The sequence below is a fragment of the Cetorhinus maximus genome, chromosome 6, assembly GCF_964194155.1.
Source record: "Cetorhinus maximus chromosome 6, sCetMax3.hap1.1, whole genome shotgun sequence".
Lineage (NCBI taxonomy): Eukaryota > Metazoa > Chordata > Chondrichthyes > Lamniformes > Cetorhinidae > Cetorhinus > Cetorhinus maximus.
The window spans coordinates 114856424-114882167 of NC_135884.1; the positions used below are offsets into that span (position 1 = coordinate 114856424).

Below are 25744 nucleotides of genomic sequence, written 5' to 3' on the forward strand. Positions count from 1 at the left end.
ACAATCAGGGAGCCTCATACAAATATTTCCAGTGACCCCCTCCCCAGTGCATCCTGTCTCTAAGACCATGTCTTGTGCTTCCAAACACCACCTTTTAATTTTCCCAGATTCTGAGATGCCCTCTCTGCTGGAAGATCCCTGGGAACCCTACTTATTCCCTGAGGCCCACTCAAGTACTGGTCATCCCTCCAGAGCCCATCCCCATTGTGATCAACACTGAGATCTCAGCCAGACTCCCAGCACCTCCAAATATCACAGACCTGGCATGATATAGCCCCAGCACTATCAGTCTGCACCTCCCTCCTCTTTGTTACCTAACCATCTGGCACCCCCATGACTGTTACAAGCTGACATCGTCCACTGTAGGTAATAGCAGATCACAGTACCATCCTCCATGTTTCCAGACAACTGGACTTCACCACAGAATGCTGCAATACCAAAAACTATCCTCTATTGCTGCCAGACTCTACTATTACCTACTCAGTAATTCCACAAGAAGGAATTAGCCCTCTGCTCATAAATATCCCAAGAGCAGTCTGCAGTGTGCCATACACCAGTAACTCACCTAAGTGCTGCCACACTGAGAATCCTTTTGTCCCATATTACACACAGTCTTTGGTACCTTCCCCATTTTTCACACAACACGGGATTTGTGCAGTCCTGCTATATCTTGGTACTCAACCCACACTGCTGCTGGGCCCTAGAAATTCCACAGTAACTTAAGCCACCTTTTCCATCTCTGAGTAATGCCAACCCAAAATATTTCCTAAGTCCCGTTCTTTCCCCAATCTATTGCTCATCACTGTTAAACTCCACATCTGTCTCCATTTGCTGCAACTTGATTACCATCTTCCTGTGAGAGGTAATATTTATAGGTATAAAGGTTATATAAAGGTAATAAAGTTAAAGGTAAAAACAAGACTTGCATTTATATAGCACTTTTCATGAACTCAGGACATCCCAAAGTGTTTTATAGCCAATGAAGTACTCGATGTTAAAAGTGTAGCTACAGTTGTAACATCAGAAAGGCAGCAGGCAATTTGTGCACAGCAGTGTTGGTAGGGGCGACCACTGCACAGGCCTTGTGGGGATGAAGTCCTGCCTTCACATTGAGCATACCATCCACTATGTTGTTTGGTAATACCACCATGCTAAATGGAATAGATTTTGAACAGATCCAGCAACTCAAAACAGGACATCCATGAGGTGCTGTGGATCATCAGCACAATCAGCCACAAACTGTAAACTCATGGCCTGGCATATCCCCCACTCTACCATTACCATCAAGCCAGAGGATCAACCCTGGTTCAATATAAAGTGCACGAGGGCATTCCAGGAGCAGCACATGGCATAAAGTACCTAAAACTGCAGTGCCAACCTGGTGAAGGTGCAACACAGAGTGCTTACATGCCAAAAAGTGGAAGCAGCATAGACAGAGCTAAGCAATCCCACAACCAACAGGTCAGATCTAAGCTCTGCAGTCTTGCCATGTCCAGTTGTGAATGGTGATGGACTATTAAACAGCTAACTGGAGGAGCAGAAGGGTCCACAAATATTGCCATCCTTAATGATGGGAGAGCCCAGCTTATCAGTGCAAAAGACAAAGCTGAAGAATTTGCAAGTATCTCCAGCCAGAAATGCAGAGTAGATGATTTAACTCGGCATTCTCCTGAGGTCCCCAGCATCACAGATGTCAGTCTTTAGCCAATTTGATTCACTACACTTGATATCAAAAAATGGCTGAAGTTACTGAATACTGGAAAGACTATGGGCCCTGACAACATTTCAGCAATCATTCTAAAGACTTGTGCTCTAGAACTAGCCACACCTCTAGTCAAGCTGTCCCAGTAAATCTACAGCGCTGGCATCAACCTTGCAATATGAAAAATTTCCCAGCTATGTCCTGTCCATAAAAGGCAGGACAAATCCAATCCAGCTAATTACTGCTCCATCAATCTACTCGCGATCATTAGCAAAGTGATGGAAGGGGTCGTCGACAGTGCTAGCAAGCGGCACAGACTCAGCAATGAGCTGCTCACTGATGCTCAGTTGGGTTCTGCCAGGGCCAGTCAGCTTCAGACCTCATTGCAGTCTTGGTCCAAACATGGACAAAAGAGCTGAACTCTTGAGGTGAGGTGAGAGTGGCTGCCCTTGACATCGAGGCAGCATTTGGCTGAATGTGGCATCAAGGAGCCCTAGTAAAACTGACGTCAATGGGAATCAGATGGAAAAGTCTCCATTGGTTGGAGTCATACCTAGCGCAAAGGAAGATGGTTGTCATTGCTGGAAGTCAATCATCTCAGTCCAGGACATCGCTGCAAGAGTTTCTCAGGAAAGACTACTAGGCCCAACCACCTTTAGCTAATTCAATAATGACCACCCCCACACCCCCCCTGCCGCCCCTCTATCATAAGGCCAGAAGTAAGGATGTTCGCTGATTATTGCACAATGTTCAGCACTATTCATGACTCCACATATACTGAAGCAATTCATATCCATACGGAGCAAGATCTGAACAGCATTCAGGCTTGGATTGATAAGTGGCAAGTAACATTTGCACCACACAAGTGCCAGGCAATTACCGTCTCCAACAATAGAGAATCTAACCATCTCCACTTGACATTGAATGGCATTACCATCACTGCATTCCCCACTGTCAACATCCTGGGAGTTACTATTGACCAGGAGCTGAACTGGACCAGCCATATAATTACTGTGGCTACAAGAGGTCAGAGGCTGGGAATTTTGCAGTGGATAACTCACTCCTGATTCCCAAAAGCCTGTCCACCATCTACAAGACACAAATCAGGAGTGTGACGGAATACTCTCCACTTGCCTGGATGAGTTTAGCTCCAACAACAGTCAACAAACTTGACATCATCCAGGACAAAGCAGCCCATTTATTGGCACCCCATCTACTACCTTAAATATTCACTCCCTCCACCACCGACGGGCCTTTGCCCCAGGCGACAGCTAATTGGCCGTCTGAAGCTTGATTCGCTGTGCCGAAACAGTGAGGGTGGGAGCAAGTGGACCATTCATTTTCTTTCATGCCTCCCTCAACCCACTGAAAACTGTAAAATCCAGCCCCTGTGTTAACTCCACTAATCAGACTAATAGAAATTGTGTAATAGTCTTTCTGAAAGATGAGAATATAGAATAGGTACAACATCTGGATTGTAGAGTACCAGGTCTGCATATGGGAAGCACTATTAGCCACTTCTAAATACCTTAAAATTATAAGAGCAATTAGTTCAATTAAGAAGTTAAACATGCAGCTACCATTTCGTCCAAATATGTAATATATTATCATTTAAAGAGGTATGTATCTCCTAAGCTTTGTTTCTAAATGTATCTTGTATGTTGTGAAGCTACCATATACATGACAAGAGCATAAACCATTTCATCATTTCTCTGTGACACCTTCAAGATGAAAATGATATCAGCTCTTTTGAACCTTATGGACTAAAAGTCTCTACCCAAAATGATAACAATTTTCCCTTTTTAAACCGATCTGGTGGATCAGATTTAATTTTTGTATTGCAAAAAAAGGGGAAAATTTGGCAATATTTGTGACTGAAGCAACATTATTCAAAGCATGAACACAAAGGGAAGTTCGCAGCCTTTTAGTGTTTGATGCAGATTGATTTGAAATCAGGCTCAAAGAGTGAAAAATTTGACTTGGAATTAACTTATTCATTTTATTTTGTTTATACAGGTTGTGAACCTGCTATCAAATGATGGTCATCGACTATTTGAAGCTGCTTTGTTTTGTCCTTTTATATTTGGTACTCCAGTGCTGTTGTTCAGCTGTACAATATATTCCTACATTATCCTTGGACCGACATCCTTGTTGGGAGTTGTGGCTTATATTTTATTATTACCTGTTCAGGTATGACATTGCAATGAAATGCCCAACAAAACCAATGATTATAAATTTTAACGTATCAAGCAGTTCATATGTGTCAGCTAAATTTGAGCACTCTTATTTTTGAGTTAGATGATTGCTTGCTCAATCCTTAAATGAGGAGATGTGCGGGGCAAGTTTTTTACGCAGAGGGTAGTGAATGTCTGGAATTCGCTGCCAGAGGAGGTGGTGGAAGCAGGTACGATAGTGGTGTTTAAGAGGCAGCTTGAGAAATACATGAATAGGATGGGAATAGAGGGATACGGACCCCGGAAGTGCAAAATGTTTTAGTTTGACAGGCAATATGATCGGCGCAGGCTTGGAGGGCCGAAGGGCCTGTTCCTGAGCTGTACTTTTCTTTGTTCTTTGTTCTTTGTTCTTTGAGGAGTTTGAAATTATAACCTAAATTAAAAGAAAGAATTTGCATTTATTTAGCACCTTCTCATACTTAGGACATCCCAAAGTGCGTTACAACCAATGGATTATTCTTAATGTGAAATCACTATTGTTTTGTAGGCAAGTTTGACAGCCAATTTTTGCAAGCTCCCACAAAATCAATTGAATAAGTAGAGAACTCCACGCTATTTAAATAGTGGCATTCAAACTTTTATATCCACTTGACCATGTCAGTCAGGGCCCGGATTTGAGGCATTTCCCTACTCTGCCAACCCGACCCAGGAAAAAGAGGCCCAGAAGGTCAGATTTTCATTCCGTGCAGTGGGGAGGACAGTGGCAGGTTGGATTAGAAATCAGACGCGTCACCCCTGGAACGAGTGCAGAGGCTGCCAGGTGAGGAGGCGGGCTGGGTGGAAGTCTTGCCTCTGTGCTCCGGCACTTTGTTGAAGTTATTAAAAAAATAATTATAACAAAAAACAGCCCTCCACCCCTCACCCCTCTCACCGCCACACACATTGCCCATGCCCCATCCATGCCAACCTATGCCACATCACACTTCCCTGCACCCCAAGGGCCCCTTCGTCCTGTGCTACCCTATGCCCTTCTATCCACCCTTGATGGCCCCTCATACTCCAATGCCACCCTATGCCCCTCTACCCAAACCCCCCATGGCCCCTCATACTCCCTCAGTCACTCTATTCACCTCTACCCACCCCCATGGCTTGTAATACCTCATTTTCCAACACATGTCCCCAATCATCCCATGGCCCTTTACAGTCCCAATGCCAATTTAGTGCCAATTCATGCCAACACTTGCACCCACCCACCACCCTTTATCCTTACCCCCTCCATGCCAACTCATTCAGCATCCACCATGAGCAAACTTCAGGAGCCATGCTGACATAAAATAAAGTTATATGTCTATTGTTGACGTCACTATGTAAAAATTACTTACATTGTTAAAAAAAAATTCAATCCATTGAAATTGCTTCAACTAATCTCTTATGGAAACAAACATTTCACTTAAGTACTTAATTTCTTATGAAAACAAACATTGCTATTCTATAAACATGGAGCTGTCAATCAAACTGCTCTCTTAACAGGCACCTCGCTGTGATAATGTTAGGTTGTAAAATCAGTCATGCAGCTCAAATCCTACAAGCATAGCTCTTAGGCTTATGTGAACAGATAGAGTGAAATAACAGGCACTGATTTTCTTAAACTCCACACATTTTTTTAAAATTTAAAGCCCAGCAGAGTTAAATCCCTTGACTGCTTTAACGGTTGCAATGAGCTTTGACAGTTGTTGAAAATATCTAGTTCATGGTTCATGTTAATATTTGTTTAATTCTGAGAACATTATTGTTATGAAGGTAAGGTAACTAAAATGCTAGGCTTTAGGGATTTCCAGAACACTTAAAAGAACATAGTAATTTAGGAGGTTAACCATGTTTGGTTAATAGTCAAAATGGAAGAAATGGAGCCTTAAAGCAGCAGGTGGGATTACTTAGCTGGAGAACTAGAGATGAGATGTTTACACTGCTTGCAAAGAGGTACAGTCCAAAGAGATGTTTTGTTTTGAAGGCAAGAGCTAAATTAGTTCAAAAGCATTCAGTGAACCCTGAAAGGCTACGTCATCATGGAGGTGGATGGAGCTTAAGAAGGTTCTCTGCTTTCAATTTGTCTGCAGCAGGGGAAGAGACTCCATACTGAGAAGATTCTTGACACAGTCCAGGACAAAGCAGCCCACTTGGTTACTGTGAGCAGGCTCCAGGCAGTTCAGGCTCAGAGAAGCCCTGGGAGCTGTTCAGTGGAGTTAGGGCTCAGAGAATTCTTGGGGAGCAGAGATAGTGATGAAGGTTGCTGGTTCTATGTTAGAGACGGTTAGGGCTCAGAGAACTCTTGGGAACCATTTATAGCCTGGTGCAGCCAGGAGGCTGGAGTTCAGAGAATCCTGGGGCAGTGCCAGCTTAGTGAAGCTAGCAATCTGTGCAACAGTTAGAAGGGTTCCAGCAATTCGAGACAGAAGTGCAGCTTTGCGAATTCTGTGGAACACAATCTCAGGAAAAGAGATTAAATCATTGGGCGGTGAGTAGTCACTGAGGCAGTCCAGGCCCGAGTGGTTTTTCTTTTATTCATTCATGGGATGTGAGCTTTGCTGGCTGGGCCAGCATTAATTGCCCATCCCCAGTTGCTCTTGAGAAGGCAGTGGTGAGCTGCCTTCTTGAACCACGGCAGTCCCTACAGTGTCGGTACACCCACAGTGCTGTTAGGAAGGGAGTTCCAGGATTTTGACCCAGCGACAGTGAAGGCACGGCGATATATTTCCAAGTCAGGGTGGTGAGTGACTTGGAGGGAAAATTCCAGGTGGTGGCATTCCCATCTATCTGCTGACCTTGTCCTTCTAGATGGTAGTGGTTGTGGGTTTAGAAGGTGCTGTCAAAGGAGCCTTGGTGAATTCCTGCTGTGCATCTTGTGGATGGTACACACTGCTGCCACTGTGCATCGGTGGTGGAGGGAGTGAATGTTTGTGGATTTGGTACCCATTAAGTAGGCTGCTTTGTCCTGGACGGTGTCAAGCTTCTTAAGTGCTGTGGGAGCTGCACTCATCCAGGCAATTGGGGAGTATTCCATCACACTCCTGACTTGTGCTTTGTAGATGGTGGACAGGCTTTGGGGAGTCAGGAGGTGGGTTACTCATCACATGATTCCTAGCAAAAACAGAATTACCTGGAAAAACTCAGCAGGTCTGGCAGCATCGGTGGAGAAGAAAACAGTTGACGTTTCGAGTCCTCATGACCCTTCGGCAGAACTGAAGTATAGTTAGGAGAGAGGTGAAATATAAGCTGGTCTAAGGTGGGGGGCGGGGGGAGAGAGAAATTGAGGGTGGGGTGGTTGTGGGGACAAGCAAGCAGTGATAGGAGCAGATAATCAAAAGATGTCACAGACAAAAGGATCAAAGAGGTGTTGAAGGTAGTGATATTACCTAAGAAAAGTGCTAATTAAGAATGGATGGCAGGATACTCAAGGTACAGCTCTAGTGGGGGTGGGGTGGAAAGACTAACAAAGTATTGGTTGTAGATTTAAAAATAATGGAAATAGGTGGGAAAAGAAGAATCTATATAAATTATTGAAAAAAAAAGAAGAAAAAAAAAGGGAGGGGGAAGAAACGGGGTGGGGATGGGGGGAGGGGGAGTTTAAGATCTAAAGTTGTTGAATTCAATATTCAGCCCGGAAGGCTGTAAACTGCCTAGTTGGAAGATGAGGTGCTGTTCCTCCAGTTTGCGTTGGGCTTCACTGGAACAATGCAGCAAGCCAAGGACAGACATGTGGGCAAGAGAACAGGGTGGAGTGTTAAAATGGTAGGCGACAGGGAGGTTTGGGTCTTTCTTGCGGACAGACCGCGGGTGTTCTGCAAAGCGGTCGCCCAGTTTGCGTTTGGTCTCTCCAATGTAGAGGAGACCACATTGGGAGCAACGAATGCAGTAGACTAAGTTAGGGGAAATGCAAGTGAAATGCTGCTTCACTTGAAAGGAGTGTTTGGGCCCTTGGACAGTGAGGAGAGAGGAAGTGAAGGGGCAGGTGTTGCATCTTCTGCGTGGGCATGGGGAGGTGCCATAGGTGGGGGTTGAGGAGTTGGGGGTGATGGAGGAGCGGACCAGGGTGTCCCGGAGGGAACGATCCCTACGGAATGCCGCCAGGGGGGGTGAAGGGAAGATGTGTTTGGTTGTGGCATCATGCTGGAGTTGGCGGAAATGGCGGAGGATGATCCTTTGAATGCGGAGGCTGGTGGGGTGATAAGTGAGGACAAGGGGGACCCCCATTCTCTCAGTTCCTTCGCCTCCGTCGCATCTGTTCTGATGACGCTACCTTCAAAAACAGCTCCTCAGACATGTCCCCCTTCTTCCTTAACCGAGGTTTTCCACCCACGGTCGTTAACAGGGCCCTCAACCGTGTCCGGCCCATATCCCGCTCATCCGCCCTCACACCTTCTCCTCCCTCCCGGAAACATGATAGGGTCCCCCTTGTCCTCACTTATCAGCACACCAGCCTCCGCATTCAAAGGATCATCCTCCGCCATTTCTGCCAACTTCAGCATGATGCCACCACCAAACACATCTTCCCTTCACCCCCCCTGGCGGCATTCCGTAGGGATCGTTCCCTCCGGGACACCCTGGTCCACTCCTCCATCACCCCGTACTCCTCAACTCCCACCTATGGCACCTCCCCATGCCCACGCAGAAGATGCAACACCTGCCCCTTCACTTCCTCTCTCCTCACTGTCCAAGGGCCCAAACACTCCTTTCAAGTGAAGCAGCATTTCACTTGCATTTCCCCTAACTTAGTCTACTGCATTCGTTGCTCCCAATGCGGTCTCTTCTACATTGGAGAGACCAAACGCAAACTGGGTGACCGCTTTGCAGAACACCTGCTGTCTGTCCGCAAGAAAGACTCAAACCTCCCTGTCGCTTGCCATTTTAACACTCCACCCTGTTCTCTTGCCCACATGTCTGTCCTTGGCTTGCTGCATTGTTCCAGTGAAGCCCAACGCAAACTGGAGGAACAGCACCTCATCTTCCGACTAGGCACTTTACAGCCTTCCGGGCTGAATATTGAATTCAATAACTTTAGATCTTACAACTAATACTTTGTTAGTCTTTCCACCCCATCCCAATTAGAGCTGTACCTTGAGTATCCTGCCATCCATTAGCACTTTTCTTAGATAATATCACCACCTTCAATATCTCTTTGATCCTTTTGTCTGTGACATCTTTTGATTATCTGCTCCTATCACTGCTTGCTTGTCCCCACAACCACCCCACCCTCAACTTCTCTCTCCCCCCGCCCCCCACCTTAGACCAGCTTATATTTCACCTCTCTCCTAACTATACTTCAGTTCTGCCGAAGGGTCATGAGGACTCGAAACGTCAATTGTTTTCTTCTCCACCGATGCTGCTAGACCTGCTGAGTTTTTCCAGGTAATTCTGTTTTTGTTTTGGATTTCCAGCATCCGCAGTAGCTTTTAGCTTTTTGTTTTTATCACATGATTCCTAGCCCCTGACCTGCTCTTGTAGCCACAGTATTTATATGGCTAGTCTGGTTGAGTGTCTGGTCAATGGTAACCCCCAGGATGTTGATAGTGGCGGATTCAATGATGGTAACGCCATTGAACATCAAGGGGTGATGGTTGGATTCTCTCTTGTTGCAGATGGTCATTGCCTGACACTTGTGTGGCACAAATGTTACTTGCCACTTGTCAGCCCAAGCCTGGATATTGTCCAGTTCTTGCTGCATTTGGACACAGACTGCTTCAGGAGGAGTCTATCTGAGGAGTCGTGATCATGCAATCATCAGCAAACATCCCCATTTCTGACCTTTTGATGGAAGGAAGGTAATTGATGAAGCAGCTGAGGATGGTTGAGCTGAGGACACTACCCTGAGGAACTCCTGCGGTGATGCCCTGGAGTTGGGATGACTGACCTCCAACAACCACAACCATCTTCCTATGTGCTAGGTATGACTCCAACCATTAGACAGTTTTCCCCCTGATTGCCATTGACTCCAGTTTTGCTAGGGCTCCTTGATGCCACACTCTGTCAAATGTGGCCTTGACGTCAAGGGCAGTTATTCTCACCTCACCTCTGGAGTTCAGCTCTTTTGTCCATGTTTGAACCAAGGCTGCAATGAGGTCAGGAGCTGAATGGCCCTGGCAGAACCCAAAATGGGTGTCAGTGAGCAGGTTATTGCTAAGCAAGTGCCACTTGATAGCACTGTTGATGATCCCCTTCCATTACTTTACTGATGATGGAGAGTAGACTGATGGGGCGGTAATTGGCTGGGTTGGGTTTGTCCTGCTTTTTGTGTACAGGATATACCCAGGCAATTTTCCACATAGCCAGGTAGATGCCAGTGTTGTAGCTATACTGGAACAGCTTGGCTAGGGGCACGGCAAGTTCTGGAGCACAAGTCTTTAGTATTATTGCCGGAATATTGTCAGGCCCATAGCCTTTGCACTATCCAGTGCTTTCAGCCGTTTCTTGATATCATGTGGAGTGAATCGAATTGGTTGAAAACTGGCACTTACAATGCTGGGGACCTATGATGCTGCGCCCTTGTCACCCTCAGTGCTTCTTCCAAGTGGTGTTCAACTTGGAGGAGCACTGATTCAGCAGCTGAGGGAGGGTGGTATGTGATAATCAGCAGAAGGTTTCCTTGTCCATGTTTGATGCCATGAGACATCATGGGGCCCAGAGTTGATGTTGAGGACTCTCAGGACAACTTCCTCCCGACTGTATACCACTGTGCCACCACCTCTGCTGGGTCTGTCCTGCCGGTGGGACAGGACATACCCAGGGATGGTGATGGTGGTGCCTGGGACATTATCTGTTAGGTATGATTTCTTCAGGATGACTATGTCAGGCTGTTGCTTAACTAGTCTATGAGACAGCTCTCCCAATTTTGGCACCAGCCCCTAGATAGTAAGGAGGACTTTGCAGTGTTGATAGGGCTGAGATTGCGTTTCCAGTACCTAGGTCGATGCCGGGTGGTCCGTCCGGTTTCATTCCTTTTTTATGACTTTGCAGTGGTTTGTTACAACTGAGTGGCTTGCTAGGCCCTTGCTAGGCCATTTCAGAGGGCATGTAAGAGTCAGTCACATTGCTGTGGATCTGGAGTCACATGTAGGTCAGACCAGGTTATGACATTAGCAAACCAGATGGGTTTTTACAACATTCAGCATTCATGGTCATCATCAGACTTTTAATTCCAGATTTTTATTGAATTCAAATTCCACTATCTGCCATGGAGGGATTCAAACTCAGGTCCCCAGAGCATTACCCTGGGTCTCTGGATTATTAGTCCAGTGACAATATCACAATGCCATCACCTCCCCCTGAGGGAATTCAGAGGCTAGATCTTCCAAAGTGAGGAGTTCAAATCCCTCATGAGGGAGACAGAGTTTTAATGAGATTTTGTGCCTCATAGAGATCACTGACATCTTGGTGAGTTGCTGAGAAATCCATGGGATCTGTTTTTGGTTGCATCTGTTATTTAATGTGCAGTGTGGTATGTACGACCATAGTTTGTCTGTTAAATCATATCTACCTCAGGTTAATTCTGAATACTTGAGTGTAAAATAGATATTATAGCTTGTTTTACTTTTCTGACTTTCTTTAGTTCATTTTGTTTACTTGAAACCATGGGATACTGTGACTTTATTCACCTAGTGAGTAACTGGGATTTCAAACTTTGACTGCTTTAAACGAAAAGTTACTGGTCCCTAACTGGATCATAACACAGTTGTAATGAGTTTTGACAATCCCAATGAGTTTTGATAGTTCTTTGACAACTTTGATAGTCCTTTGACAGCTTGATAGTTTTTTGACAGCTTGACGGTTCTTTTACAGCAAGACAGTTCCAATGAATTTATGCACTTTTTACACACAATCATGTCTACTCTTAACAATCCCAAAGGGCACCTGACCTATCCCAAAGGATGCCTTACCTCTTCCAAAGGGTACCATGCTTCTCCCGAAGGTGCCCTGGAACCATATCCAAAGGAGTACCTTACCTCTCCAAAAGGCTATCCAAATGAGTCCACAAGTTTCAGGCCTGCTCCTACCAGGTCTAATTTACACACTTTGGGTTTCAGGTGCTGACCTCGCTAAAATCATACATAAGTGGAGGCATCTGCCCATGTCCATCTGCTGATTTATATGGGCAGCTGCCTCCTTGAAGCACAGATGTGCAATTTATAACCTGTCCCCATCACCACCATGCCTACCCCCCCCACCCCCCAGCAGCAAAAATGGCGAGCCTCTTTATCTGTGTGAAAATTCAGGCCTGAGTCTGTCAACTTGTTTGGTTGTATATCAAAAGTCTTACAGTTTTGTTTGAAGAAACGGAATTAGTTCTCCTAGTATCCTGGTCAACACTTTTCACACAATTTACACCATGAAAAACAGATTCCTTCTCACTGTTGGTCATGGAATCTTACTTACATAAATGCTGTCATATTTACCGACCTAATAACGCTTCAAACTACTTTGAGATGTTTCCAAAAGATATGATTAAAGGGACTATTCAAACTTTTCATTCTCTGAATTGTCCTGAGCAAAATTTGGATATAAAATATATTAACCAGCATAAGTCCACTTTTTCTTATTACTCCGCTCACAAAGGGCAGAAAGGTAAAGACAGAGGTAGGGGACATGGCAGGGTGGCCAGACCATCCAGCTCATTCTTTCATAAATTTACCACATTAAAGCACCCTGCTGCCTTTTGAATAACTCTGGTGTTTTTGTCTCCACAATCATCCTGGTATGAAACATTGTTTGAGTGCAGAAGTATTTCCTGAACTCTTCATTTACCAGTTTGTACCTATGCCTTCATTTACTGCAGTTTAATTTGAAATAGTGTTTGAAATTAACCCTTTCTGTATTATTTATATTCTTCTAGAAAATCCCCTGTCACACACCTTTCTAACATTTCCTCATAACTTGTCCTTCTTGGCACCACTTCAAGGGTTTGAATGTGTTCCTTGTGTGTGGAGGTGCATTCGATGCGCAAATGGCCACACTTTGATTTTTTTTTGGAGGAAATCTGATTTTCCACTGGATTCCAGACCTCACACCATTTTCCTCTGCCTTTTATGCAAATTAAGAATGCCTAGTGCACAAGAGGCACACCCGCCCCCGCTGAGGTCGGGTTCTCCATTTTAAATGGGGGATGAAAATCAGATTTCCTCCCACGTGGCATTCTCATCTGGTGGTGTGGGTTTTGGAATCCCATTAAATGCATACTAGGTTTAGGAGTTCATGAATAAAATGGAAAGCCTGCTGTGGAGTTGCAAACATTCTGGAAGGTAAGTGTAAAACATTTTGACACCTTCAGATGTTGTTATTAGGTACTGTATTACAATCTAGATGTGTTTTTAATGCAATGATTCATTATAGGGAACTGTCCTGCAAAGGTAAGTTGACCTTTACATTGACCAGCATTGTATAATTGTTCACATGCATTACAGCACTTTTCCAATGGAGAAAGTGCCATAATGTATTAAAAAATGTAAAACAAAATGTTCTGTGATGTCATGATTTTGTGTTCTGATTTAATTGGACTGGCAGATCTGGCTGTTTTTAAATAAAAACCCTGCTTCTGAAGACAGAAAAAATGGTTTGCTTCTGCTGCCCCTCCATTGATTGACAAACACTCTGCTTTGAAATGGAAATAGATATCTGTTCTGTCAGTGCAGCTGGAAGCTTTTGTTATCTTAGTTGTTCCCTTATGAATACTTGGCTGGGTTTCAAAAGTTTCAGCTCAGCAGGTGGTCTTATTGATACAAGAACTGTTGAAACTTTTATGAGCGTATAAAAGCCAATTACGTCTTTTATGTGGTTTCTTGTTTGTTTACAACCCTAATAGGCACCTAAGGAATTACAACTTTTTTTCCCTTGGCCCTTTTGGTCCAGTATCAATGATAGTGAGTTTGAACACAGGGTTTTCTTAGATTGTTAGAGATTTAATGGTTTTTCAATGATTGTAAAATAATCCCCTTTGCTATTGCATGGGTCCTGAGAACTGTACATAGTGCAAACCGAGTGAGTGGTTATGAAAGACATATGATGGCATGGAGGTGCGTTGGGGTGGCATGGGGATAGTGAGGAGGAATGGGGGTATATGAGATGGTATGGAGAAGCATGGGTTGGGTGGGGGCGAAGGGTGAGGTTTAGGGGGCTTTTAACAGTGTTGGGAGCTGAGTTGCTGTGTTGGAGAACCAAGGTGGGCCTTCTACCTACCCCGCTTCTGCACCAACATTCTCCACACATTCCATCACAATTCGCCAAATACACTGCAAACCTGTGTGCTAAGACAAAATCCTTTGTAAAGTCACATATGGGGGGGAGTATGCATTTTGCAAGCCGCGAAAGTGAGCAGGTCGGGTTCTCCCGAGCCCAGACGAAAATTCGTCTTCAGAACTTAATGTAGCAGTCAGGATATAGCCTAAACCAGAGCATTTACAGCTTCAAGTAAAGGCCTCAAGCTTAAACTCTTCTGATTTGACAATATAATTCAACATTCTCTTTGCTTTATTACTTCTACAAGAGCAGGTCAGAAGCTAGGAATTCTGCAGCAAGTAATTTACCTCCTGAATCCCCAAAGCCTGTCTACCATCTACAAGGCACAAGTCAGGAGTGTGATGGAATACTCTCCACTTGCCTGGATGAGAGCAGCTCCAACAACACTCAACAAGCTTGACACCATCCAGGACAAAGCAGCCCGCATGATTGGCACCCCATCCATTACCTTAAACATTCACTGCCTCCACCACCAACACACACTGGCAGCAGTGAGTACTACCTGCAAAATGCACTGCAGCAACTCACCAAGGCTCCTTCAACAGAACCATTCAAACACATGACCTCTACCACCTAGCGGGACAAGGGCAACAGACACATAGAAACACCATCACCTGCAGTTCCCGTCCAAGCCACACACCATCCTGACTTGGAACTATATCACTATTCCTTCACTGTCGCTGGATCAAAATCCTGAAACCCACTTCCTAAAAAAACTGGAGTTGTACCTACACCACATGGACTGCAGCAACTCAACACCACTTTCCCAAGGGCAATTAGGGATGGGCCAGTAAGGGCCATCTTAAAAGCTGCATAATCAGTCATCCGTTAGTCTCAAATTCTGTTCAACCACTTCTCTAACTATTTTAATGCTATTCTTTAAGGTATGTAGCCTATTTTTCTTCCAAACTGTAAGACATATTAATCTATATCGAATTTCATCTTTCATAGTTCTTTCTATCTGAAAATATTGCCTAGGCCCTTTTGTAATTCACCAGTTGCTTAATCAGGCTGAATTATCCCTCCCACTAGTTTAGTATCACATGTGAACTTGTCGATCTTCTATTGAGTTTCTGAATACAAATCATTTACATTGATCAAAAATCATCAAAGAAGCATCAGCGGATCTTTGTGCCAATTCATGCATTGCATATCACCAGCCCAGCGTTACTCTTTCAAGCTATAACTTATTCACCATCACATTTTTACCGAAGATACACATTCCCTTTAGTTTATATAGTAGCCTTTCACAAAGGACTGTATTGAGTACTTCATTGAAGTTTAGGTTGGCTACATCATGTTATGGTGGCAGTCTTCAGTCTCGACAGATGATGGTTTTGCACTGTGGTGGCCAACTCTGTGTTAAGTATCGCCTGGTGTGGCTAAGGAACTCCACCCTGCATGGCAGTCTCAGCCGCATTTGCTGCAGAGGATGACAGTGGGCTGAGGAGGTGTCCAATTCACTGGCCTCGGTTTTCTCTGGGCCCTCTTCTCAGCCGCTAAGCTCTTTGTATTTGCTCATCTCTTTCATTGCCCTTCCAAACAACCAGCCTCCAGATGTCATGGCTGTCGGCGACTATCTTCCAATTGCCAATGTCAATGTCTGCCAGCTTCATATCTCGCCTGAAGGTGTCCTTGTAGTGGAGGTATGGATGTCCAAAAGCTTGAGACCCAGTGGCAGTTCACTGTACAGAAGATCTTTGGGTATATGACTGTCATCCATACAGGCAAAAAGAGGACCCGGAGGCAGAAACACCACCTAGCAGAGCTATCCAATCCAGTCCAGTCTGGATCCAGAGAGAAGCAGCCGCACTCAGAGAGAAATTAAAAGTTTGACATCACAGGAAAACTTGGTTGGTGACAATTTGGCTCGTTTATCTTCAAAATGTGTGCAATTTATGAGTAATTGTAAGATTTTATTTGTTGTAGTAAGGTTTACTGGCATTGGTAAAATTTATTGGGAGTAGCAGTGTTCATTAATTATAAATAAATTAAGAATAAATTAATTAACACATAATAAAAATGGCAGGGCAGGTGATGTGTTGCAACTGCAAAATGTGGGATATTTAGACGCCGGGGTGATCCAGGGCAAACACGTCTGCACTAAGTGTCTGCGGATTGAGCACATTTGGATCAGAGCTGAAGGCCGAGTTGCAGACACTGCGATGCATCAGGGAGAGATAAAGTTACCTGGACACTTTGTACCAGGAAGCAGTCAACCTCCTTAGGATAGGGTCTTCTGATTTGGACAGTGGTCAGGGACTGGAGGGTGTAGCTGCAAGTGAGGCAGGTTTAGAAACCCAGAAGGTAGAAGCGGAAGAACCTTAACCTTTGCAATTGTCTAACAGTTTCGATGTTCTTGCAACCTGTATGGATGAAAGTGCTGGCCGCAGGGTGGATGAGCAAACTGACCTTGGCACCATGGTACAGGAAGCCATTCAAGCAGCGGGAATTATCAGGAATGTATAGTTGGGGACAGTATAGTCAGGGAGATAGACACAGTTCTCTGTAAGCGAGAGCTGGAGTCCAGACAGCTGTGTTGCGTACCCATTACCAGGGTTCAAGACATCTGCGGAGAGGAACACAGTTAATGTTTCGAGTCCGTATGACTCTTCAACAGAAATAAGTAAATATAGAAAAGAGGTGAAATATAAGCTGGTTTAAGGTGGGGAGAGGGTAGAGCTGGATAGAGGGCCAGTGATAGGTGGAGATAGCCAAAAGATGTCATAGACAAAAGGTTAAAGAGGTGTTGAAGGTGGTGATATTATCTAAGGAATGTGTTAATTAAGGGTAGAAAGCAAGACAAGCAAGGTACAGATAGCCCTAGTGGGGGTGTGGTGGGGTGAAGGAATCGAAATGGGCTAAAAGGTAGAGATAAAACAATGGACGGAAATACATTTAAAAATAAAGGAAATAGGTGGGAAAAGAAAAATCTATATAAATTATTGGAAAAAAAAGGCAGGGGAGAATCAGAAAGGGGGTGGGGATGGAGGAGAGAGTTCATGATCTAAAATTGTTGAATTCAATATTCAGTCCAGAAGGCTGTAAAGTGCCTAGTCGGAAGATGAGCTGCTGTTCCTCCAGTTTGTGTAGGGAGTGTGAGCAGTTAGGCACTACATTAAAAAGCAGAACCACAAAGGTAATAATCCCTGGATTACTGCCTAAACCACGAGTAAATTTGCATAGGTTAAATCAGGTTAGAAAGTTAAATGCGTGGCTCAAAGATCAGTGTGGGAAAAATGGGTTTCGATTCATGGGGCACTGGCACCAGGGCTGAGGAAAGTGGGAGCTGTACTGTTAGAACGGTCTTCACCTGAACCATGCTATGATGTGTGTTCTGGTGAGTTGAATAATTAGGGAACTAGAGAGGGCTTTAAACTAAATAGTGGGGGCAAGGGATCAAGTTTGAGAAGATGTGATAAATTAAATAGAGAAGAGAAGGCAAAAGAGCAAGGTAGGAATAAAGGAAATGATGACCAGAGCACGGCAAGAAAGGACAGACCGTACAAACCTAAGAGTGCACCAGTAAATAAGGTTAGAGGTTATAAAAAAGGTTAAAAAAAAGAACCAAAAGGCTCTGTATCTGAATGCACATAGCATTTGTTACAAAACAGATGAATTGACAGCACAAGTAGAAATAAATATGTATGATCTGATAGCCCTTACAGAGGCATGGCCGCAGGACGCCAAAGACTGGGACCTGAATATTCATGGGCTCATGATATTTAGGAAGGACAGGAAGCTAGGAAAAGGTGGAGGGCTAGCTCTGTTAATTAAGGATGACATTGATACAATAGAAAGAGATGACCTTAGTTCTGGAGATCAAGATGTTGTATCAGTTTAGGTAGAGATGAGAAAAAGTAAAGGTAAGAAGTCACTTGTGGGAATGGGTTATGGGCTTCCTAACAGTAACCACACTGTAGGATGTGATATACAGGAAGAAATAATAGGGGCTTGTGAGAAAGGTACAGCGATAATCATGGGTGATTTTAATCTACATATAGATTGGACAAATCAGATTGGCAAAGGTAGCCTGGATGATGAGCTCACAGAGTGTTTTCAGGACAGTTTCTTAGAGCAGCATGCTTTATTACCAAAGAACAAGCTATGCTGGACCTGGCAAAGGGAAATTAGACAGGATTAATTAATTACCTCATAGTGAAGGTGCCCCTAGTGATCATAACGTGATTGAATCTCACATTTAGTTTGAGGGAAAGAGGAGTGGATCCAAGGCTAGTGTTTGAAACTTAAATAAGGAAAATTATGGGGGCATGAAGACAGAACTGGCTAAGGTGAACTGGGAAATTAAGTTAAGGGATAGGTCAATAGAGGTACAGTGGCAGACATTTAAGGACATATTTCAGAATATCCTTTTGTGATCTGTTGAGGATGACAATGAAGGTGTTGTAGTATTCCCTGCATCGAAGCATGAAGAGAACTGTGCTCATAACAACCTGTCTTCACCTTATTCCTCCTGGAATCTTGTAGCTATGAGGTTGTCACGGACACATCTGCCACATCATGCCTGTGCAATGGCATCCTCATGTGGCTTGACTGAATCTTCGCCCTCTTCAGATTCATCCCACTTCAACATCCTCCTCATCCAAGGAGATATCTAGCTCCTCTATGCCTCCCTGTGGTAACACATTCCCCCTTTACACTGCTAGGTTGTGCAGGGCACAGCAAACAGAGATGATGCGAGATACTCTGCGGTGAGTATTGGAGAGCCGCACATGAATGGTCCAGACATTACGCCATTTATATACAGTCGGGAAACAGACCATTCTAATTATCCAATGGTGGGGCACTTCATTTGGAGGGGGAACATAATTCCAGTAAGTTGGCCATTTCATGAGCATTCATGAGATGCAAATGAATACAAATATGGTTCCTGACATAGATCAACGGGAAACTCGACCCACCTTTAACCAGCCATCAAATTTGGGACAACAAAATTACAAAGTATTTTGCTGCTGGCGGGAAACTGACTTTTTCAATCACACTAAATTTTGTGCCTCTGCCCGCTACGATTCCCACCATTGATGGGAGCAGAAAATTCCACCCAAGGTCTTTTTTGTTGCTGTACTCACTTTACATTCTCAGGTATGTAGGATCCATCTATGAGGATTCGTTGTTTATCAGCTCATTACAGCGGGGGAACAGGGAAAAGACAGAGCAATGACACTAGGGGCAGGATTTTCTGCCTGTTGGGCGGGCGGGCCCGACCCAATCTCCAGCGGGCGGGGAGACAATCCCCGCCGGAGAAGCAGGCCCCGCCACCATCTTACGTGGGTGGGCCAATTAAGGCCCGCCCAGTGTGACATCTGGCAGGAAGCACAATGCGCTTCCTGTGCGGACGGAGGGGGGATTCCCCAAAAGCGAGAGTGCACTCTTTCGCACACGCGCACGAAAGAGCGCATATCTCCCTGAGGCTAAGTGCTGCCTCAGGGAGATCGCTGACAGTTTTAAAAAGATTAAAAATAGAAAAAAATTAATTCCCTAACATGTCCCCCTCATGTGGCAATGTCGGGCAGGTACGCTTAGTGCTTTAATTGATCTGTCAATGGCCTCAATTGGCCCATGACAGGTCGGCAGGCCCGCAACTGATTTTGCTGCGTCCCCACCTTCCTGAAAATTTAAATGGACCGGGATGACGTTGGGGGTTCCGTCCGACATCATCCCGTGTCATTTTATGTGTCAGCAAGCGGGCCCTGCCCCCTGCTCACCGATGGCAAAATTCTGCCCTTGGTCATAATACTCATATGGAGAGCTGGCGCAGACATGATGAGCCAAATGGCCTCCTTCTGTGCCGTGAAAATTCTGTGATTCTGTGATTGCTCATATCTAGGATGTCCATCTGAACGATATTAATGTCATTAAGTTTAGCTAGAGAACCATTAACGATGGGTGACATGTTACTAGTATTTTCTCTAATGAATACTTATAAACTAATGAGATAATCATTTTGCATTTCCCTTTTTTCTGAAACACTTGCCATTATAAAACTGGAAGTATTTTTTACTGTGATGATTGTTTTCTGCACCTATCATAATAGCTAGCTTGCCATTAACACCTTGACAGTCTTCTTTACATTTTTTGTATGTTCCTGTTTTCTTCCCAGTGTTTTCCTTCATTGTTCTCTCCAAAGGTTCTATAAAGTATGTCTTTCTTACTTATTTCACTTCATGTTGCCTTATTAATCTACCTAGTAGCACCTTTACTTAACTTGCATTTCCTTGTCAATGGTATAAATTCATCCTCATGCTTGGAAGTATGCCCTGAAAGGTGTTCCATTTGTCCTCAGCTGATATTTTCTTGTGTGCTCTCCCCCAATCAAATAGCTTGAAGTTTAGAAACTGTTTTTATGAAATTGGTATACAGGAACATTGGAATAGATCATTTAGCTGTGATTTTTATTGGTTTTAGATGCTAATGGCACAATTTACCACAGCATTCCGACGCAAAGCCATTGGCCAGACAGACACTCGGGTGCGATTAATGAATGAAGTGTTGACATATATAAAACTGATAAAAATGTATGCATGGGAAAAATCGTTTGCACATTCTATTCATGGTAAGATAAAACAATCTTCAGTTATTTATTCATTAGAAGCATGTTGTTTTCACCTGATCTTGACATCAAATTTACATACAATGTAAGATCATCTTTTAAATACAAACCTGTTCCATATAAAAAGTTGTTTTAAAGTGACCACTATTTTTTGATGCCATTGTGAAAGTTGTGTCTAACAATTTCCTTTGTATATATTGTATTTAAAGCAAACATTATAGTGGCTTTATATTTTCTTTAATATTTAAACCATGATAAAACATCATTACCAAGGAGGAAGACTTTCAAATAATGCACATTTTAAATGATATATAAGCTCTTTGGATCTTACAAGACTTTAAACCCAGTGTTGATGTGGACAATTTATGTTACTCATTTTTTAAAACAGATGTGCGACAAGATGAACGAAAGATATTGGAAAAAGCAGGATATGTTCAGAGTGTGAATAATTCAATTGCCCCTATTGTACCAACATTGGCCACAGTCCTTACATTTGTTGTGCACACATTGCTGGGATATGAATTGACAGCATCCACGGTAAGAGTGAATGGAGAGAATGTTGATTATGCACTGAGTGAAAGGTAATCCTGACCAATTGCAAATTCATTTCTTTAAACTTTACAACTCATTTATCTCATCACTGTAGGCATTTACTGTGATCGCCGTTTTCAACGCAATGAAATTTACATTGGGCAGCATGCCGTTTTCAGTTAAAGCATTCGCAGAGGCTAGAGTTTCTTTACAAAGACTAGAGGTAAACCAGTACCTTTGCAAATAATTTTACATTTATTGCTTTAAATATATATACAAGTTGTTTTCAGAAGCATAATTAAACAATTCTCAATATTCCCATTCAGATTTCTATATTGCTTTTCCATTATTAGAAAATACTGCTCATGAAAGATCCTGTTGTATATGTGAAAAATCTGCAAGACTCTCCATATGCAGTGCTGATGGAAAATGCTTCACTCTCATGGGACAATACAAATGGCAACGGAGAATCTAATCCAGCCAACAAGATTACCAAAGGAAAAGATGTTTTTATTGCAAATGGAACAAATGAGTCCAATATTTCTGGTCAAGTGCCAGAAATGACACCTGAAGCATCAACAGAGAAAGACGGCCTTGGATCAATGACTCTTAAGAATGTTAGCTTCTGTTTGGAGAAGGTACATTATCACAGATATTAGCACATCTTGTTTTTGAGGAAATGTCCAAGAAGCCTAATAAATAACATAAGATATTTTTTCCAGGGGTCACTTTTAGGAGTTTGTGGAAATGTGGGAAGTGGAAAAAGCTCTTTAATATCTGCACTATTGGGACAGGTATGCATATTCTGGATTATTTAGTAACAAAAATGAAGACTATTAATACCATGTGAGGAGAAATAAAAATGTTTTAAAAATTAAAGTGTACATACTTAGGTCAAAATAGTTTGACTTCAATACATATTAGCAAAGTATAAAATAAAGTTAAACCTTTCTGAAATTCTTTCACACAATCACATTGTTTAATACATGTGATCAGATCTATATGTTTTATTTTGTCCATAATATAAGTTGGTTGAATATCAAAATTTACGTATGATAAAGTTATAGCGAAGCAGGTACCACATAACTTATGCTAGAACTTTGCAGAAGCAGTAGAAAGTGAGGCAGGATTTTCCCAAAAATGTCAGAGTCCCAACAGCAGCCAGAAATGCGTGTCGGCAACATGCATAGCTGGCCGAAGGGGCTTCCTCCTTGATTTTACAGGTAGAAGCTCATGAATAAGTAGCTACCAGGGTTGCTGTCCTGTGCAGGATTGTCACCTGCCCTTAGAGCTGCCTACCCAATCAGAGGGCTAGCAGCTTCGAAGTCTCAGCCGCGCCATCAGGAACCGTGGCCATTGCTGAGAAGCTAGGGGCCCTGCAACCTACACCAGGTAGGCTGAAGGAAATTTAAAAAAAACATAAAAATTGTACTGATGAGGAGCAACCCCTCTGAGGTAATTGCTGAGGGCATAGCTGTTGCCTTCCCTGCCTGCGCCCACCCCTGCCACCACCTCCTCTCCATGGATAAAAAAATCCGCACCCCCCCTCCCCCCCGGCATGTCACCAGGAGGCTGTCTTCATTCAGCTGATGGCCTCCCTGGGATTGTTCTGCTATCAGCAAAATGGCCTGGTTAAAAAACCCCTTAATATGACCCTAATTTCCCTCCTTGTGGCGGGAAACCTGTCCAAAGCCTGGTAAAAGTCCCCAACAGTGGAACATGGTTGGGGAGCCGATCCAGCATGCCTCTCTCCCTCATTCCTCATGTTACTGTCCCTCCTGCCCCTGCCTTGTGTGGACGAGAAAAATTCTCCCCGTGGGGAGAATGGGCTGTCGATGGGCTCCACCAGAAGAAAACAAGCAACAGTCAATCCCCAGGAGGAGCAGCATTAGGAAAGAAATGCACTTTCAAAGAACTCAGCCACACTTCCCTCCTGCTCTCCTGAATGGATGGCAAAGAGCCACTCTAATTTCATGCCTGGCACAAAGGAAGCACCTGGAGGAGTTTCATACCACTGTATGTCCAATAGCACACCTGGAATTACCAAGCCATATTCAAAATCAAATTGTTTGATTTTATTATTTTCTCTTGTGTGTGTTTTGTTCTGCATTTTTATTTTTCTACTGGTTTTCTTACTTTTCCATTGTTTCTTTCTTTCTCGGTAAATCAAAGCTTTCTTTCCCTCACTTTATTTCTCTTTCTATATCTAACTTGACTTTAATTCACCCTATTTACTTCTCAATTAATCTCTCTGTTTTGCTCACTATCCTTAAATTTAATTGATTAAGGAGATAGTCTATTAGTGCTGTATTTCACAAGGTTTCAGATGCCTCTCTGACCACAGTGTCGTTTTCAATTCACATTTCCAGCAATAAAAGCAGAAAATGCTGGAAAAATACAGCAGGTCAGGCAGCATCTGTAGTGAGAGGAACTGAGTTAACTGTTTCGAGCCCATATGACTCTTCTTCGAGTCACACGGACCCGAAACGCTAACTCTGTTTCTCTCTCCACAGATGCTGCCAGACCTGCTAAGTTTATACAGCATTTTCTGTTTTTATTTCAGATCTCCAACATCCACAGTATTTTGCTTTTATCACATTTCCAGCAATCTGCAGTGTCATTCTAATTGGAGTTGATGGGTGAGGGAAAAAAATCCAACTATAGCATTTCACCACAAGGTGCCAAAAACTCTGGGCGAATGAATTCAAGGGATATTTTTAATTATATTTGACCCACAATTTTGAAAAGTAGAAAGGTATTACCAGAGTTATGGATGATCATTTATAACTTGTATTTTGTCCCCTATTGCAGATGAATTTACATAATGGAACGGTAGCTATCAATGGATCATTTGCTTTTGTATCTCAGCAAGCTTGGATATTTCATGGGAATGTCAGAGAAAACATATTATTTGGAAAGATGTATGATGAGGGAAGGTATGCTTGCTGGATTGATGTAATCTATTGCATTTTTTTGATATTGTGAAATACTGAGGAAGCAAAATTTAATTGGGAGCAATCACCCTTCAGAAAGTAATCATCAATGCTTCAAATGCACCCCTTTGTTAACATGTCCCGATTCTATTGATCTTTTTCAGCCTATATCATATTCAGGATAAGCCAACCAGTGCTCTCTGGGTAGCCTGATTGATTTGAAAGTGAAATTGAAAATATCACAGTAACTGATTAAAGCCTTTCACTTTAATACTTTGAGGAGCGCAATTATATTTCTGCATCCAAACCAAAACTATAACCAAGTTGCAATTGTTTATAATCATATGACTGGAAAAGTTATCTGGTTCTGTGCATCTGTAACTCAGTGTGATGGCATTCTGCATTAGACCTAAGTTATAAGTATAAGTACTTTATTTAGCAAGTTGAAAAAGATCAGAACCCAAAATAATTTTTAAAATTACAAGGAGTAGACTGAGACAGTGGTTTTAATATTGTTACAGATTTCTTTGTGGGTCTATATCAGTTTTTATTAAATGTGCTTTTTATCTTGTAATTAAAGCAGCAAATGCTGGGTATACTCAGCAAACCATGCAGCATGTATGGAGAGAGCAGGCCAATTTTTTAAAATGCAGACTCTTCAAAATTGAAAACTAAATTACAGAAAAACCATTAATAGACAGAAAAAGAAGGGATATCTTGAAAATAAAACAACCAGTCCAGAAAGAAATTGTGAATGGAATAATCTCAGTCAAATAATGGGCACTAACTATTAAAGGACAAAGAGAATATTACAGATGAAAAGCAACCAAGGAAAGTGCTGTAAAAGCAGACACATGCACACATTAGAGCATGGAGACATACACACACACGCACACACACACACACTCAAAAGGGCACACAAGAAAAGAAATAGAATGGCTTGTGAAGTCTTTACGTGGAGAAGAGGAAATTATTAAGTTGCAAAGAAGATGTTAGCTTCAGACAATAGGAAACTTGAGAAAAATTAAAGAAATGAAGTAATTTACAGGATGGTGCAGGTAGAAGGAAGGCTGGAAAAAAAAAACAGACAAAATACAGTAGACTCCATTGAGCAAAGAGCTGGGGAAAAATTTAAAAATCTGGCCGATATCAAGGATGCCAATCATTCAGCCAATATGGCATTCGATGATATTTGGAAATTTCAGAAAAGTTCAAGCGCTTGTAGTTGACCTTTTTCAGCTGCTGCCTGAAGCAGATACAGTCAATATTTTACTGTTATCAGCCCGAAAAACACCAAGGGTAAAATTTTGAGGTCATTGGGCAAGCATGGTGGGCAGGCCCGGGAGCGGCTGGGAAACAGCCCGCCTCCCGCGATTGGCCCCTGACCGCAATTTCACACCAGCTGGCCAATTAACGGCCAGCCAGTGTGAAAGGCACGCTGAAAGGCACAGCGCTGCCGGGGTGGGAGTGGGAGGAGAGCAAGAATTGAAGTCTGCACAGGCGCAGGGGAGTGCGCAATGAAAGGTCCCTGAAGGCAGAGAGCTGCCTG

General features: G+C 43.2%; 1 protein-coding gene across 1 annotated transcript in view; it reads left to right on the forward strand.

The window, feature by feature from the left end:
- abcc12 (ATP-binding cassette, sub-family C (CFTR/MRP), member 12) overlaps positions 1-25744 on the forward strand; it is a 124469-nt gene that overhangs the window by 19635 nt on the left and 79090 nt on the right. Inside the window, exons 6-12 of the mRNA XM_078544329.1 lie at positions 3719-3892; positions 20587-20734; positions 21120-21268; positions 21378-21485; positions 21616-21900; positions 21985-22056; positions 24074-24198. Coding sequence (XP_078400455.1) covers positions 3719-3892; positions 20587-20734; positions 21120-21268; positions 21378-21485; positions 21616-21900; positions 21985-22056; positions 24074-24198 — 1061 coding nt within the window. The remainder of the gene's footprint in view (positions 1-3718; positions 3893-20586; positions 20735-21119; positions 21269-21377; positions 21486-21615; positions 21901-21984; positions 22057-24073; positions 24199-25744) is intronic.